Here is a 15,185-nt window from a genome sequence, read left to right as displayed (position 1 = left end):
GTGCCAGTAATACTTGTGGCTGGGCCAGTCGGTTCTACAGCATGGTTCCGCCATGCTGCTGAAGAAATGTATGAGGCTATGGCTCGTGCATGCGACAGGAGTCCCGAGCTCGGTGTCTGAGTTGATCATTGTGAACTTGCTTCGTTATTTAAATTGAGGCCCCGATGTTTACAATAGTGTTCAGAATAGCACAGTTGACGACTGCAAGGCTCCACGACAGGTTTAAGTGCGCTTCGGAAACTTAGCTTCGGAAACACACACACACACACACACACACACACACACACACACACACACACACACACACACACACACACACACACACACACACACACACACACACACACACACACACACACACACACCCGAGCTCTCGTGTATACTATCACGTGACCGCAGATATGCACAGTGCAGCAGGACCATCAGTATTTCTCTAGTCGACGTATGCCTTTCTCCACTCAGGAGCGTTATATGAACCTATTGTCTTGATAGATTGTATAGCGTGTAAAAATCTAGGCTTGGTATTCACACACGCAACGAAAAAAGGCTCACGCTATAGCTATTCATAAGAGAAAACTCAAGCGAATCGTGATGCTGAGCACATCATTAGTGAAGGCTGCCGTACAATGGTAAAGAAAAGAACACTTATATGAACAAAAGCTTTGTGAACTGACATGTTTCTCGTTGGCCGGCAAAGTTCGGTATGTACTGTTCGGTATTACGATTAGCCGGCGTCTGTTGTTAGGAGCAGCCTTGGTGTAGGAACTGGTTTGTGAACACATGGCCATGAGGGCTTAATTCAGAGTTTTTCATATTTAAGAAATGTCATTGGCAGGCCGCCTAGGCTAATAGCATATGTTCGCTGTAAAGATTGGCATGTATGGATGGATACAACTTTCTTGTGCGTCCGGCAAGGTTTCACGCGACCCGGGCTGAGGTCTCCCACGGGAGAACGTCAAGGCCCTGCCTCAACGCCGCCTCACGGGCTTGCTGGACTGCCCACGTCTGGATTCCGAGGTCTGAGCTGCGCAGAGCGGCGGCCCACCTTGACGACAGGGTCTTCGGAGCAACGGCCATCCTTCCTATAACTACATTGCACTCCCACAGCATGTGTTTGAGTGTTGCTGGTCCTTCCTGGCACAATTTGCACGTGTCGCCCTGATGCTTACCTGGGAAGATACGTTTCAGACGGAATGGATTAGGGAAGGTGTTGGTCTGGAGTTGTCTCCAGGCGACGGCCTGCCCCCTGTTCAGTTTGGGACTCGGCGGTGGGTACATTTTTCTGGCGTTTAGATATGCACTGGTCAAGTCGTTATTTCTGGTGATCCTGTCCCGTTCTGGGCGAGGAGTGTTCGCTATCGTGCGAGAGGCGTTGCCCTGTTCGGCGCGGCGGGTCTTATTCTTTACTTAATATATATGTGCTTGTTGGTGAGCCATGGTACAGATGAAGCAGAGTACTTGAAATAGACACGTTCAGGCACGCATGAAGAAGGAACTGCAAAGGCGCTGGACTGCGCAACTACTCCTACACTGTAACTACTGTAGTTGAAGTCTAGCTCCTGTGCACGTGTATTTCCTTTTTCTTGCGTGCGTGAACGTGTCGATTTCAAGTGCGCTCCTTCATCAATATCAAGCCTATTATTTATACGAACCCTTTTTGACAAACCACTGTATCGCACGAACTATCTGTGAATAACTGGCCGTAACGCCTAATTCACATAGCCCTTCATTCGTAAGAGCTGCCGTTGGCAGGCCGCCTATATATGCTAATAACATGTTCGCTATAGCGGTTGGCCAGCGTCTGTTTTTCAGGAACCTTCTTATGAACAGCTCTACTGTATGAGCTGCTTTGTGAATAATGGCCCTGGTTATCGCTTTTTCTGTGAGCTTCGGCACAAAAAACCAAGTCGCAGTTGGCAGTCACCACATTTTTGCTTTATTCAAACACATCACGGCGACACCAGAAACATACAAAACACATTCATACCTTTACGCGGACCATTTAATTGAAAGGTGAACACATAAATTACGTGAGCCTAGTGATTAAGTTTGAGTGGGTTGCCCCGGGCTGACTAGAGGGAAAGCGATATGGAATGCAACGTGATGTTTTTTTTTTTCATTGAGCTCTGCGCTTCCCTACCTTGTTTAGCTGCTCTCGAAGATGAGTTTGCCGTGTTCGACACAAGTGTTACGTGAATGATGCGTTCAGCGAGCATTGTAAACGATGCACATTTGGAGTTAGCGGTGACGCCTTTCGGCAGGACGCTATGTATAGCAAGGAGCATGTGGCGACCCGTGAAGATGTGCGGGTGGCTATGCTATCGCATGGGCACACAATATGTCACGATGGATTAAGGAAGCGGGACGTACTGGCGTCGTGCATGTAACACGACACCATTTCAAGTTAGCGGCTTTCAGATGATGGGCCGTTCAAAACATCGTTTGAACCGGACCGCGCACGATTTTTTTCCAAGCCGTTACGACAGCTGTTAAAGCTGTTAAAACAAGCTGTTACGAGATTGGTTAATCGCGCACCATTCCCGCAGCGCACAACTTTTAGCTTTCGAGCGTACTCACGTAGCCTAAAACGCGTTACTACGCTTGGCTTCGCCAAACAACGCAGTAGAGTTAGTATAGTGCAGTGTATAGTTACGCGGCATCACACGTGTACGTATATACGTTAGAGCGGAGATCATGCTGACATTGAATTAGCTTTGCCGCACAGGATGAGAGGTGGTGATGACTCGCACTTGGGAAAACGTACGGTGGCCCCCTCCTACCCTTGATATCATCGGTCCCTTTGGAGAAATCTCCCACAACACACACGCAGAAAGCCTTCAGGTGGGGTATGCGGGCTGAGGTCGCGCAGTTTCTTTTTTTCTTTTCGTGAGCGTTCCTGCAGCAGTTGGCACCGAGTAGCACGATGTTTTCCTGACACACAAGTGCGTAAAGACATCCACGAATGTTTTGTAGAAAACGCCGGAGCTCCTGATCCGGGGTATAATATCAGTAATGAGGAGGAGGCCGATCTCATTGTTGGCTGTCACCGCTAACAAAATTTTTGTCATTACGGTAGAACACCTCGCCCCCTTGACGGGCTTCTCGTGTAAAACCGCAATTTCCGTCGTAAGAGACCGAAAAAGAAAAAGGTAAAATGTGAAAGACGGAGCTAAAGACAGGTGGCGAGCACGCGAACGGGCCACGTGTCAGCGCGAGCCTGGAAGGAACGAAGCAGAAGGAGTTCCTGACGGCGGTCGCCATAGCTTCGCGATGCGCCAGTTCTTCCAGAACCTCTGCTCGCTCGGCTCCCGTGGGCAGCGCAACCAGCTGGACCGGCATCAGCCGCCTTCGGGCGCCGTCTCCGGGTCGACCACCCCCGTGGCAGCCGTGCACTCGCGTTCGCTCGCCCATTCGATATCGGGCTTCGCCGTGGACCTCTACCGGCAGCTGTCGCTTGCCACCGGTAATGCTGGCAGCCAAGCTGGTATCAGCATTGACAACGGCGGCAGCAAGGACGGTGTGGCCACTGCCACTGTGGCCCCGGCCAACCTGGTATTCTCGCCGTTGGCAGTGGCTGCCGCTCTGTCCATGACCCTGGCGGGCGCCCGCTACGGCACGGCCAAGGTATGCCACCCTGAACATGACATTTGCGACTTTTCATTTTAGTTTGCGCTAATTCAAAGTCCTGGACGTCGAAGCCCTAGAAAGAATATCGCGGCCATACTCGGAGTGCCCTAAATGATTTACTATTAAAGCAACTTTCTGTGAACCAGCTTTGGTTTAGTATCCCGGGAGCTGTACGGCGTTGCGGAGTCAGAGAGCGTGACCGCGGTAGGTGGTCACGTGGGAACAGTTCATCGCGTCGTTTTCTCACTCGCTCCGGCTCGTGCACGCTGGTCTGCTATATGCTGCTGCATCGGAACGAGCATTGGATAGCAGCATAGATGACCGGGCGAGCCGGTGTATACCAAAACGTCGCGACGATCCTGCTCCCACGGGATGACCACCTTCTGTGTTACGACGTAGCGACGCACATACGTCTCGGCGAAATTCCCAACTCCGGATATCAATGTGCCTCCAATGGAGATTCAGAACCGAAGATCGTCTTTGTATTGCAGGTGTCGTGTAACACGTTTGTGCAAGAGTGTGAGTGAGTGAGTGAAAAACTATTAGCTCTAGTTTCGCTGGTCTTCTGCGGTCTTCAGATGGCTTCGTCCATCTTCTAGCACAACGGTCGGTTGCCCTTAGTCCAGGGCTCCGCTGGATGTTGCTACCAGTTGTGCTCGCAGAATCAGGCCTTCTTGGTCGACCTGGCGATCGCTGGAGAGCACTCCCTCCCATTGCTCCGCACTCGGGTTTGGTATAACGGGTACCACGTCTATCTTCTGGCATGTCCACGTTATGTGATACAGCGTGGGTGTTTCGTTGACGAACAATTGTGTGTGTGAGTTAGAGCGTGTACGGCGATGAGCATAACGGCGACGGACGATGACATATGACCACTAATCTATGGTACTCCGGCGAACAAACGCCTTACAAAGATATTTTTTTTTTCGTTTTGACGTGGGCAGGTTGCGAAGGTTGTACGATTCGCGCATTCCATTCCTGTGTTTGTGGCGCGTGCACACGTGCTCATTTTGTAGTAGTCTCACAGCGCCAGTCGGCCTTGGCACGAGACAATTATGCACATGTCAGTGGCATAAAAATTTGGAGGATCCCTGACTGCTTCTCACGCTTCCCGGCAATTGCAGCTTGTGTAACCGTAATTAGTAAAGCAATGAACGGGGCTAGTCAGTTGGTGGACGTTCATGTTTGTATTGAGCTTAGTGTTACACTGACGAACATAAGGGACACGACACGTCCGCGTCTTGTCCCCTATGTTCGTCAGTGTTGAAAGTAACCGTGATGTTTACCTGGAGACGCTAGCGGCGAACGCTATGCACGAAGGCGAGCTTTCTGGTAGAAACGCGGCCTCCTGCGTGGGCCGCGATGCGGCGGTGGCGAGCGCCATCTGGAGGTATTGCAATTAACCGGGCGCGCCGCTTTGTGACCTTTGAGATTTGCGTGCGCCGGCGTTCCCCAGTCCTCGAGGCCATGAATTCCGCTCTATGAATGGTAGAAACGCTGGAAAAGGGGTTTGTGTTTTGAGTCTCCGCGTAAGAGAATTATGTTTTCTGGTATATTCAAATTACAATACGACGCCATCATGTCTGTAGGTTGTGTGTAGTTCGTACATTACGATTTTGCTTTCGTATTTTACCCTGAGAAATTCAATAAGTTCAGTAACTTCCTTTCGCTTCATGGCGTGATTGGGTATGCGTGGTTTTTGAAATTGTTGTTGCCGAAACGGTGGTTGGTGCGGGACCTTTAACGCTATCGCGTAATAGGTAGAGCAACGACCTTCTCTGCCGGTGGTCCTTTGTTCGAGCCCACCGTCGTCAGACGCGTAATATATTTTATCGAAGATGCCAGAAACGAGGCGAGAATACCACCTAAGTATACACCTATGTACCTGCAGAGTGCCTCGCATAAAAAAAAAAAAGAACGATCCATCGAGCATCGCATACCGGCATCGCACCTGCAGGAGCTGGCTTCGGCGCTTCACGTGCGCGACGACGACCAGGTCCACGGCCAGTTAGCCGCGCAGCTGTCGCAGTCCGCGAACCGCGCGCTGAAGGTCACCTTCGAGGTGAACAACTGCATGTACGCCGACCGGCGGTACCACGTGCTCGAGGGCTACCTGTCCTTCCTGCGAGACACGTACGGCGACGGCAGCGTGTGCTTCGTGGACTTCGCCGAGCACCACCGCGAGGTGCGCGCCGAGGCCAACGAGCGCGTGGCCCGGCTCACCGCCAACGCGGTGCGCGAGCTCCTGGCCGCCGACAGCATCGGCCCCGGCACGGCGCTGGCGCTCGTGAGCGCCGCGTGCTTCCGCGGCGCCTGGGAGTCGCCCTTCCAGGTACAATCGTCGAGAGTGCGCCGTGTGTGCGCGATCGGTGCGATTCAACCGCCACTGCGTTCCACTCCCTTTTAGACTGCACGTTTAGCTTGTGGTATACGTGACCATATACAGCCGTGGACGGCAGGTGGTTACGGCCAACGTTACTGACCTGGTCTATAGTAACGTTGGTTATGGCATCCCCCTTGAAACGAGGTGGCGACAAATAGGCGCCTGGCCGGCCTGAGCTAATCGTCTTTTACTACGTCTGTTTTAGGCTCTTCAATTTCTCTATATTTGTTCTTTTCATTCAAAGCTCTATCTGTGACCTGTAAAGGCACCTACGCCTGTAGCGAGCCTGGCTCCCTCTACTCCGGCAGATGATGATGAAATGGCGCTCTTTTCCTATTGAAAAGAGCGGTCATGGCAGTGAGTCGCCTCCCCCCTCTCCCCGTGCTCTTTTTACGGAATCGCTAGTATAACTGTATAATTGACGTATAGAAGTCTCGAATATATATAGGCCGCGCGCCGACCTCACGCAGCCTGGGTTCACGGGGCCCGACGAGTTCTACGTGGACCCCGAGACCGTGGTGCGCGTGGACATGATGACGCAGATGCACTCGTTCGCCATGTCCCACTGCGACCAGCTGCAGGCCACCGCGCTCGAGATGCCGCACGTGGGCGGGAAGACCGCGATGATCTTCATCCTGCCCGACGAGATGGGCGGGCTGCGCGCGCTGGAGCAGAACCTGACCGCGGCCCTCCTGTCGGACCTGGTGCACGGCCTGCGCGAGAAGCCCAACGTGATGCTCAAGCTCCCCAAGTTCGTGGTGCAGCAAAGCCTGAGGCTGCGCGACACCCTGGGCGCCATGGGCGTCCGCGAGCTGTTCACAAGGCGGGCCAACCTGTCGGGCATCTTCGAGACCGGAAGCCCCGCCCTGTGGGACGTCTTCCACGGCGCCTTTCTGGACGTGAACGAAGAAGGCACGGTGTCCGCGGCGCCCGGGACCGACTGCGTGCCCGGGAGCGGGCCCGGGATGGGCGAGATCACTCATTTCGCCGTCAACCGGCCCTTCATGTTCCTCGTCGGCTCCAGGCGGACGACCTTCTTCTTCCTGATGGGCTCCGTGCGAAGACCGTGAACCCGCGCCGTGACCCGTGTCTGGTGCCGCCCCAGCGCGCAGGGCAGATCGCGGGCAAATCGTCCAATTCCGCCACGTCTGCGTTTTGGGCCAATCAGACGTGACGGGATGACGAATTTGGCAACATGGCGGTGGCGGTACCCGAGCGTCGCCTTCTGCGCGCCCGCCTCCGGCAGCTGCAGGGCCGGTGCACGCGATGACGTCTGTGCCTACCTGTCCGTGGAAGACGTCCTCTTCGTTCCTGCAGTGACGCACCACATGCGTTCACCGCTGCTCATAGTGGCGACTGCGTTGCCGTTTAATAAACCGAAACGCAATTCTGTATGCAAAGGCGTCATCTGTGGCAGCCGCAGGATCTCGCGGATGGCCGCGTGGGAGCGAAATTGTGTAGCGACGACTGCAAGCGGTTTGAGCATGCAGCAGCACTGATCGCTTTGCCTTACAAAAAATATTTTAAAGCCGTCCGATTTCTTGAGTTTAGCTAATAGCTATCGCTTTAAACGATACCCGAATATGTATAATTGTCGTTTAATTAAGTTAGTCTGAGCTCTAACCTACTTATCGTTTAAAAATATATTGACTACATTGCAGAGCGATTTTCCGTAAGCTGTATAAACGCGCGATGTCACTGGCATTGCGATCTGAGTTGCACGTGAAATATCTAAGGGCATACCGGCGAACATCGAGTGCGTGTTTTATTGATTTGTTGCAGTAATTTCATATACATGGTCATGGCTCCACGCATTCCACTGTAAGGAAATCGCGTAATTGACGCGGGAGAGAAATGTCGTAGACGGCGCGCCAAAAGCAGCCGTCAATTCATACTTTATTTTTATGAAGAGCACGAACACGTCCGTGTGTTGCCGGCGACAGACGTGCACGCACTGTAGCAGACGTCTGCTAGGTAGGTAGTGCCATTTTGTGGATCGTTTCGAACTGGAATATAATTTCCCATTTACTCTGGCCTGAGAATTCGCAGTTGGCCGAGAAAAAGCCGTTTATACACCCACAGCCATCAAGCCATCTTAATGACACGTCTAGAGATTCCAGACGGTACCGAAGTATGCTCGAGCATACTTCGAGCATACCTTCTACATTTTTCCAGTACAAGCCGTTTATACACCCACAGCCATCAAGGCATCTTAATGACACGTCTAGAGATTCCAGACGGTACCGAAGTATGCTCGAGCATACTTCGAGCATACCTTCTACGTTTTTCCAGTACGAGCCCAGTGGCGCCCAAACCGGGGGTCACTGAGAGGGCGCCATTTTCCCATGTAGTTGGACACAGCTTAAGGGGTGCGCATGGTTCAGGTCACGTCAACTATCGTCCCTGGCACATGATCGCACATCACGCAGAAGGCAAGAATCGGGCATGGTTGTGGCAGTAGCACCCAGCTAAAGTTATCCACGCTCTAGCGTCAACCGTGAGTAAATGTCTGGTAATGTGCCAGTAATACTTGTGGCTGGGCCAGTCGGTTCTACAGCATGGTTCCGCCATGCTGCTGAAGAAATGTATGAGGCTATGTCTCGTGCATGCGACAGGAGTCCCGAGCTCGGTGTCTGAGTTGATCATCATTGTGAACTTGCTTCGTTATTTAAATTGAGGCCCCGATGTTTACAATAGTGTTCAGAATAGCACAGTTGACGACTGCAAGACTCCACGACAGGTTTAAGTGCGCTTCGGAAACTTAGATTGTGCGCTTGTCACTCGGAACACACACACACACACACACACACACACACACACACACACACACACACACACACACACACACACACACACACACACACACACACACACACACACACACACACACACACACACACACACACACACACACACACACACACACACACACACACCCGACCTCTCGTGTATACTATCACGTGACCGCAGATATGGACAGTGCAGCAGGACCATCAGTATTTCTCTAGTCGACGTATGCCTTTCTCCATTCAGGAGTGTTATATGAACCTATTGTCTTGATAGATTGTATAGCGTGTAAAAATCTAGGCTTGGTACTCACACACGCAACGAAAAAGGCTCACGCTATAGCTATTCATAATAGAAAACTCAAGCCAATCCTGATGCTGAGCACATCATTATTGAAGGCTGCCGTACAATGGTAAAGAAAAGAACACTTATATGAACAAAAGCTTTGTGAACTGACATGTTTCTCGTTGGCCGGCAAAGTTCGGTATGTACTGTTCGGTATTACGATTAGCCGGCGTCTGTTCTTAGGAGCAGCTTTGGTGTAGGAACTGGTTTGTGAACACATGGCCATGAGGGCTTAATTCAGAGTGTTTCATATTTAAGAAATGTCATTGGCAGGCCGCCTAGGCTAATAGCATATGTTCGCTGTAAAGATTGGCATGTATGGATGGATACAACTTTCTTGTACCTCCGGCAAGGTTTAACGCGACCCGGGCTCAGGTCTCCCACGGGGGAACGTCAAGGCCCTGCCTCAACGCCGCCTCACGGGCTTGCTGGACTGCCCACGTCTGGATTCCGAGGTCTGAGCTGCGCAGAGCGGCGGCCCACCTTGACGACAGCGTCTTCGGAGCAACGGCCATCCTTCCTATAACTACATTGCACTCCCACAGCATGTGTTTGAGTGTTGCTGGTCCTTCCTGGCACAATCTGCACGTGTCGCCCTGATGCTTATCTGGGAAGATACGTTTTAGACGGAATGGATTAGGGAAGGTGTTCGTCTGGAGTTGCCTCCAGGCGGCGGCCTGCCCCCTGTTCAGTTTGGGACTCAGCGGTGGGTACATTTTTCTGGCGTTTAGATATGCACTGGTTAAGTCGTTATATCTGGTGAGCCTGTCCCGTTCTGGGCGAGGAGTGTTCACTATCGTGCGAGAGGCGTTGCCCTGTTCGGCGCGGCGGGTCTTATTCTTTACTTAATATATATGTGCTTGTTGGTGAGCCATGGTACAGATGAAGCAGAGTACTTGAAATAGACACGTTCACGCACGCATGAAGAAGGAGCTGCAAAGGCGCTGGACTGCAACTACTCCTACACTGTAACTACTGTAGTTGAAGTCTAGCTCCTGTGCACGTGTATTTCCTTTTTCTTGCGTGCGTGAACGTGTCGATTTCAAGAGCGCTCCTTCATCACTATCAAGCCTATTATTTATACGAACCCTTTTTGACAAACCACTGTATCGCACGAACTATCTGTGAATAACTGGCCGTAACGCCTAATTCACATAGCCCTTTATTCGTAAGAGCTGCCGTTGGCAGGCCGCCTATATATGCTAATAACATGTTCGCTATAGCGGTTGGCCAGCGTCTGTTTTTCAGGAACCTTCTTATGAACAGCTCTACTTTATGAGCTGCTTTGTGAATAATGGCCCTGGTTATCGCTTCTTCTGTGAGCTTCGGCATAAAAAACCAAGTCGCAGTTGGCAGTCACCACATTTTTGCTTTATTCAAACACATCACGGCGACACCAGAAACATACAAAACACATTCATACCTTTACGCGGACCATTTAATTGAAAGGTGAACACATAAATTACGTGACCCTAGTGATTAAGTTTGAGTGGGTTGCCCCGGGCTGACTAGAGAGAAAGCGATATGGAATGCAACGTGATGTTTTTTTGTTGTTGTTTTTTCTTTCATTGAGCTCTGCGCTTCTCTACCTTGTTTAGCTGCTCTCGAAGATGAGTTTGCCGTGTACGACACAAGTGTTACGTGAATGATGCGTTCAGAGAGCGTTGTAAACGATGCACATTTGGAGTTAGCGGTGACGCCTTTCGGCAGGACGCTATGTATAGCAAGGAGCATGTGGCGACCTGTGAAGATGTGCGGGTGGCTATGCTATCGCCTGGGCACACAATATGTCACGATGGATTAAGGAAGCGGGACGTACTGGCGTCGTGCATGTAACACGACACGATTTCAAGTTAGCGACTTTCAGATGATGGGGCGTTCAAAACATCGTTTGAACCGGACCGCGCACGATGTGTTTCTAAGCCGTTACGACAGCTGTTAAAGCTGTTAAAACAAGCTGTTACGAGATTGGTTAATCGCGCACCATTCCCGCCGCGCACAACTTTTAGTTTTCGAGCGTACTCGTGCAGCCTAAAACGCGTTACTACGCTTGGCTTCGCCAAACAACGCAGTAGAGTTAGTATAGTGCAGTGTATAGTTACGCGGCATCACACGTGTACGTATATACGTTAGAGCGGAGATCATGCTGACCTTGAATTAGCTTTGTCGCACAGAATGAGAGGTGGTGATGACTCGCACTTGGGAAAACGTACGGTGGCCCCCTCGTACCTTTGATATCATCGGTCCCTTTGGAGAAATCTCCCACAACACACACGCAGAAAACCTTCAGGTGGGGTATGCGGGCTGAGGTCGCGCACTTTCTTTTTTTCTTTTCGTGAGCGTTCCTGCAGCAGTTGGCACCGAGTAGCACGATGTTTTCCTGACACACAAGTGCGTAAAGACATCCACGAATGTTTTGTAGAAAACGCCGGAGCTCCTGATCCGGGGTATAATATCAGTAAGGAATAGGAGGCCGATCTCATTGTTGGCTGTCACCGCTAACAAGATTTTTGTCATTACGGTAGAACACGTCGCCCCCTTGACGGACTTCTCGTGTAAAACCGCAATTTCCGTCGTTAGAAACCGAAAAAGAAAAAGGTAAAATGTGAAAGACGGAGCTAAAGACAGGTGCCAAGCACGCGAACGGGCCACGTGTCAGCGCGAGCCTGGAAGGAACGAAGCAGAAGGAGTTCCTGACGGCGGTCGCCATAGCTTCGCGATGCGCCAGTTCTTCCAGAACCTCTGCTCGCTCGGCTCCCGTGGGCAGCGCAACCAGCTGGACCGGCATCAGCCGCCTTCGGGCGCCGTCTCCGGGTCGACCACCCCCGTGGCAGCCGTGCACTCGCGTTCGCTCGCCCATTCGATATCGGGCTTCGCCGTGGACCTCTACCGGCAGCTGTCGCTTGCCACCGGTAATGCTGGCAGCCAAGCTGGTATCAGCATTGACAACGGCGGCAGCAAGGACGGTGTGGCCACTGCCACTGTGGCCCCGGCCAACCTGGTATTCTCGCCGTTGGCAGTGGCTGCCGCTCTGTCCATGACCCTGGCGGGCGCCCGCTACGGCACGGCCAAGGTATGCCACCCTGAACATGACATTTGCGACTTTTCATTTTAGTTTGCGCTAATTCAAAGTCCTGGACGTCGAAGCCCTAGAAAGAATATCGCGGCCATACTCGGAGTGCCCTAAATGATTTACTATTAAAGCAACTTTCTGTGAACCAGCTTTGGTTTAGTATCCCGGGAGCTGTACGGCGTTGCGGAGTCAGAGAGCGTGACCGCGGTAGGTGGTCACGTGGGAACAGTTCATCGCGTCGTTTTCTCACTCGCTCCGGCTCGTGCACGCTGGTCTGCTATATGCTGCTGCATCGGAACGAGCATTGGATAGCAGCATAGATGACCGGGCGAGCCGGTGTATACCAAAACGTCGCGACGATCCTGCTCCCACGGGATGACCACCTTCTGTGTTACGACGTAGCGACGCACATACGTCTCGGCGAAATTCCCAACTCCGGATATCAATGTGCCTCCAATGGAGATTCAGAACCGAAGATCGTCTTTGTATTGCAGGTGTCGTGTAACACGTTTGTGCAAGAGTGTGAGTGAGTGAGTGAAAAACTATTAGCTCTAGTTTCGCTGGTCTTCTGCGGTCTTCAGATGGCTTCGTCCATCTTCTAGCACAACGGTCGGTTGCCCTTAGTCCAGGGCTCCGCTGGATGTTGCTACCAGTTGTGCTCGCAGAATGAGGCCTTCTTGGTCGACCTGGCGATCGCTGGAGAGCACTCCCTCCCATTGCTCCGCACTCGGGTTTGGTATAACGGGTACCACGTCTATCTTCTGGCATGTCCACGTTATGTGATACAGCGTGGGTGTTTCGTTGACGAACAATTGTGTGTGTGAGTTAGAGCGTGTACGGCGATGAGCATAACGGCGACGGACGATGACATATGACCACTAATCTATGGTACTCCGGCGAACAAACGCCTTACAAAGATATTTTTTTTTTCGTTTTGACGTGGGCAGGTTGCGAAGGTTGTACGATTCGCGCATTCCATTCCTGTGTTTGTGGCGCGTGCACACGTGCTCATTTTGTAGTAGTCTCACAGCGCCAGTCGGCCTTGGCACGAGACAATTATGCACATGTCAGTGGCATAAAAATTTGGAGGATCCCTGACTGCTTCTCACGCTTCCCGGCAATTGCAGCTTGTGTAACCGTAATTAGTAAAGCAATGAACGGGGCTAGTCAGTTGGTGGACGTTCATGTTTGTATTGAGCTTAGTGTTACACTGACGAACATAAGGGACACGACACGTCCGCGTCTTGTCCCCTATGTTCGTCAGTGTTGAAAGTAACCGTGATGTTTACCTGGAGACGCTAGCGGCGAACGCTATGCACGAAGGCGAGCTTTCTGGTAGAAACGCGGCCTCCTGCGTGGGCCGCGATGCGGCGGTGGCGAGCGCCATCTGGAGGTATTGCAATTAACCGGGCGCGCCGCTTTGTGACCTTTGAGATTTGCGTGCGCCGGCGTTCCCCAGTCCTCGAGGCCATGAATTCCGCTCTATGAATGGTAGAAACGCTGGAAAAGGGGTTTGTGTTTTGAGTCTCCGCGTAAGAGAATTATGTTTTCTGGTATATTCAAATTACAATACGACGCCATCATGTCTGTAGGTTGTGTGTAGTTCGTACATTACGATTTTGCTTTCGTATTTTACCCTGAGAAATTCAATAAGTTCAGTAACTTCCTTTCGCTTCATGGCGTGATTGGGTATGCGTGGTTTTTGAAATTGTTGTTGCCGAAACGGTGGTTGGTGCGGGACCTTTAACGCTATCGCGTAATAGGTAGAGCAACGACCTTCTCTGCCGGTGGTCCTTTGTTCGAGCCCACCGTCGTCAGACGCGTAATATATTTTATCGAAGATGCCAGAAACGAGGCGAGAATACCACCTAAGTATACACCTATGTACCTGCGGAGTGCCTCGCATAAAAAAAAAAAAGAACGATCCATCGAGCATCGCATACCGGCATCGCACCTGCAGGAGCTGGCTTCGGCGCTTCACGTGCGCGACGACGACCAGGTCCACGGCCAGTTAGCCGCGCAGCTGTCGCAGTCCGCGAACCGCGCGCTGAAGGTCACCTTCGAGGTGAACAACTGCATGTACGCCGACCGGCGGTACCACGTGCTCGAGGGCTACCTGTCCTTCCTGCGAGACACGTACGGCGACGGCAGCGTGTGCTTCGTGGACTTCGCCGAGCACCACCGCGAGGTGCGCGCCGAGGCCAACGAGCGCGTGGCCCGGCTCACCGCCAACGCGGTGCGCGAGCTCCTGGCCGCCGACAGCATCGGCCCCGGCACGGCGCTGGCGCTCGTGAGCGCCGCGTGCTTCCGCGGCGCCTGGGAGTCGCCCTTCCAGGTACAATCGTCGAGAGTGCGCCGTGTGTGCGCGATCGGTGCGATTCAACCGCCACTGCGTTCCACTCCCTTTTAGACTGCACGTTTAGCTTGTGGTATACGTGACCATATACAGCCGTGGACGGCAGGTGGTTACGGCCAACGTTACTGACCTGGTCTATAGTAACGTTGGTTATGGCATCCCCCTTGAAACGAGGTGGCGACAAATAGGCGCCTGGCCGGCCTGAGCTAATCGTCTTTTACTACGTCTGTTTTAGGCTCTTCAATTTCTCTATATTTGTTCTTTTCATTCAAAGCTCTATCTGTGACCTGTAAAGGCACCTACGCCTGTAGCGAGCCTGGCTCCCTCTACTCCGGCAGATGATGATGAAATGGCGCTCTTTTCCTATTGAAAAGAGCGGTCATGGCAGTGAGTCGCCTCCCCCCTCTCCCCGTGCTCTTTTTACGGAATCGCTAGTATAACTGTATAATTGACGTATAGAAGTCTCGAATATATATAGGCCGCGCGCCGACCTCACGCAGCCTGGGTTCACGGGGCCCGACGAGTTCTACGTGGACCCCGAGACCGTGGTGCGCGTGGACATGATGACGCAGATGCACTCGTTCGCCATGTCCCACTGCGACCAGCTGCAGGCC

At 52.3% G+C, this 15,185-nt stretch overlaps 2 protein-coding genes across 2 annotated transcripts in view; both read left to right on the top strand.

The window, feature by feature from the left end:
- Window positions 1-3,049: 3,049 nt before the first annotated feature.
- On the top strand, window positions 3,050-7,404 carry LOC142585345 (ipis-1-like). Its single transcript, XM_075696049.1, has 3 exons — window positions 3,050-3,624; window positions 5,585-5,959; window positions 6,481-7,404. Exons 1-3 carry the CDS (start codon window positions 3,271-3,273, stop codon window positions 7,078-7,080), a joined length of 1,329 nt encoding a protein of 442 aa, XP_075552164.1. The 5' UTR covers window positions 3,050-3,270; the 3' UTR covers window positions 7,081-7,404.
- A 4,367-nt stretch (window positions 7,405-11,771) lies between these two features.
- Window positions 11,772-15,185, top strand: part of LOC142584387 (ipis-1-like) — a 4,224-nt gene continuing 810 nt past the window's right edge. Inside the window, exons 1-3 of the mRNA XM_075694533.1 lie at window positions 11,772-12,215; window positions 14,176-14,550; window positions 15,072-15,185. The exon at window positions 15,072-15,185 is cut by the window's right edge and continues 810 nt beyond it. Of these exons, the coding sequence (XP_075550648.1) occupies window positions 11,862-12,215; window positions 14,176-14,550; window positions 15,072-15,185 (843 nt within the window). The 5' untranslated portion in view covers window positions 11,772-11,861. The remainder of the gene's footprint in view (window positions 12,216-14,175; window positions 14,551-15,071) is intronic.

The sequence above is a fragment of the Dermacentor variabilis genome, chromosome 6 (genome assembly GCF_050947875.1).
Source record: "Dermacentor variabilis isolate Ectoservices chromosome 6, ASM5094787v1, whole genome shotgun sequence".
Lineage (NCBI taxonomy): Eukaryota > Metazoa > Arthropoda > Arachnida > Ixodida > Ixodidae > Dermacentor > Dermacentor variabilis.
Note: the sequence above shows the minus strand (reverse complement) of the source record. Positions and strands in the feature narration are given on the sequence as shown.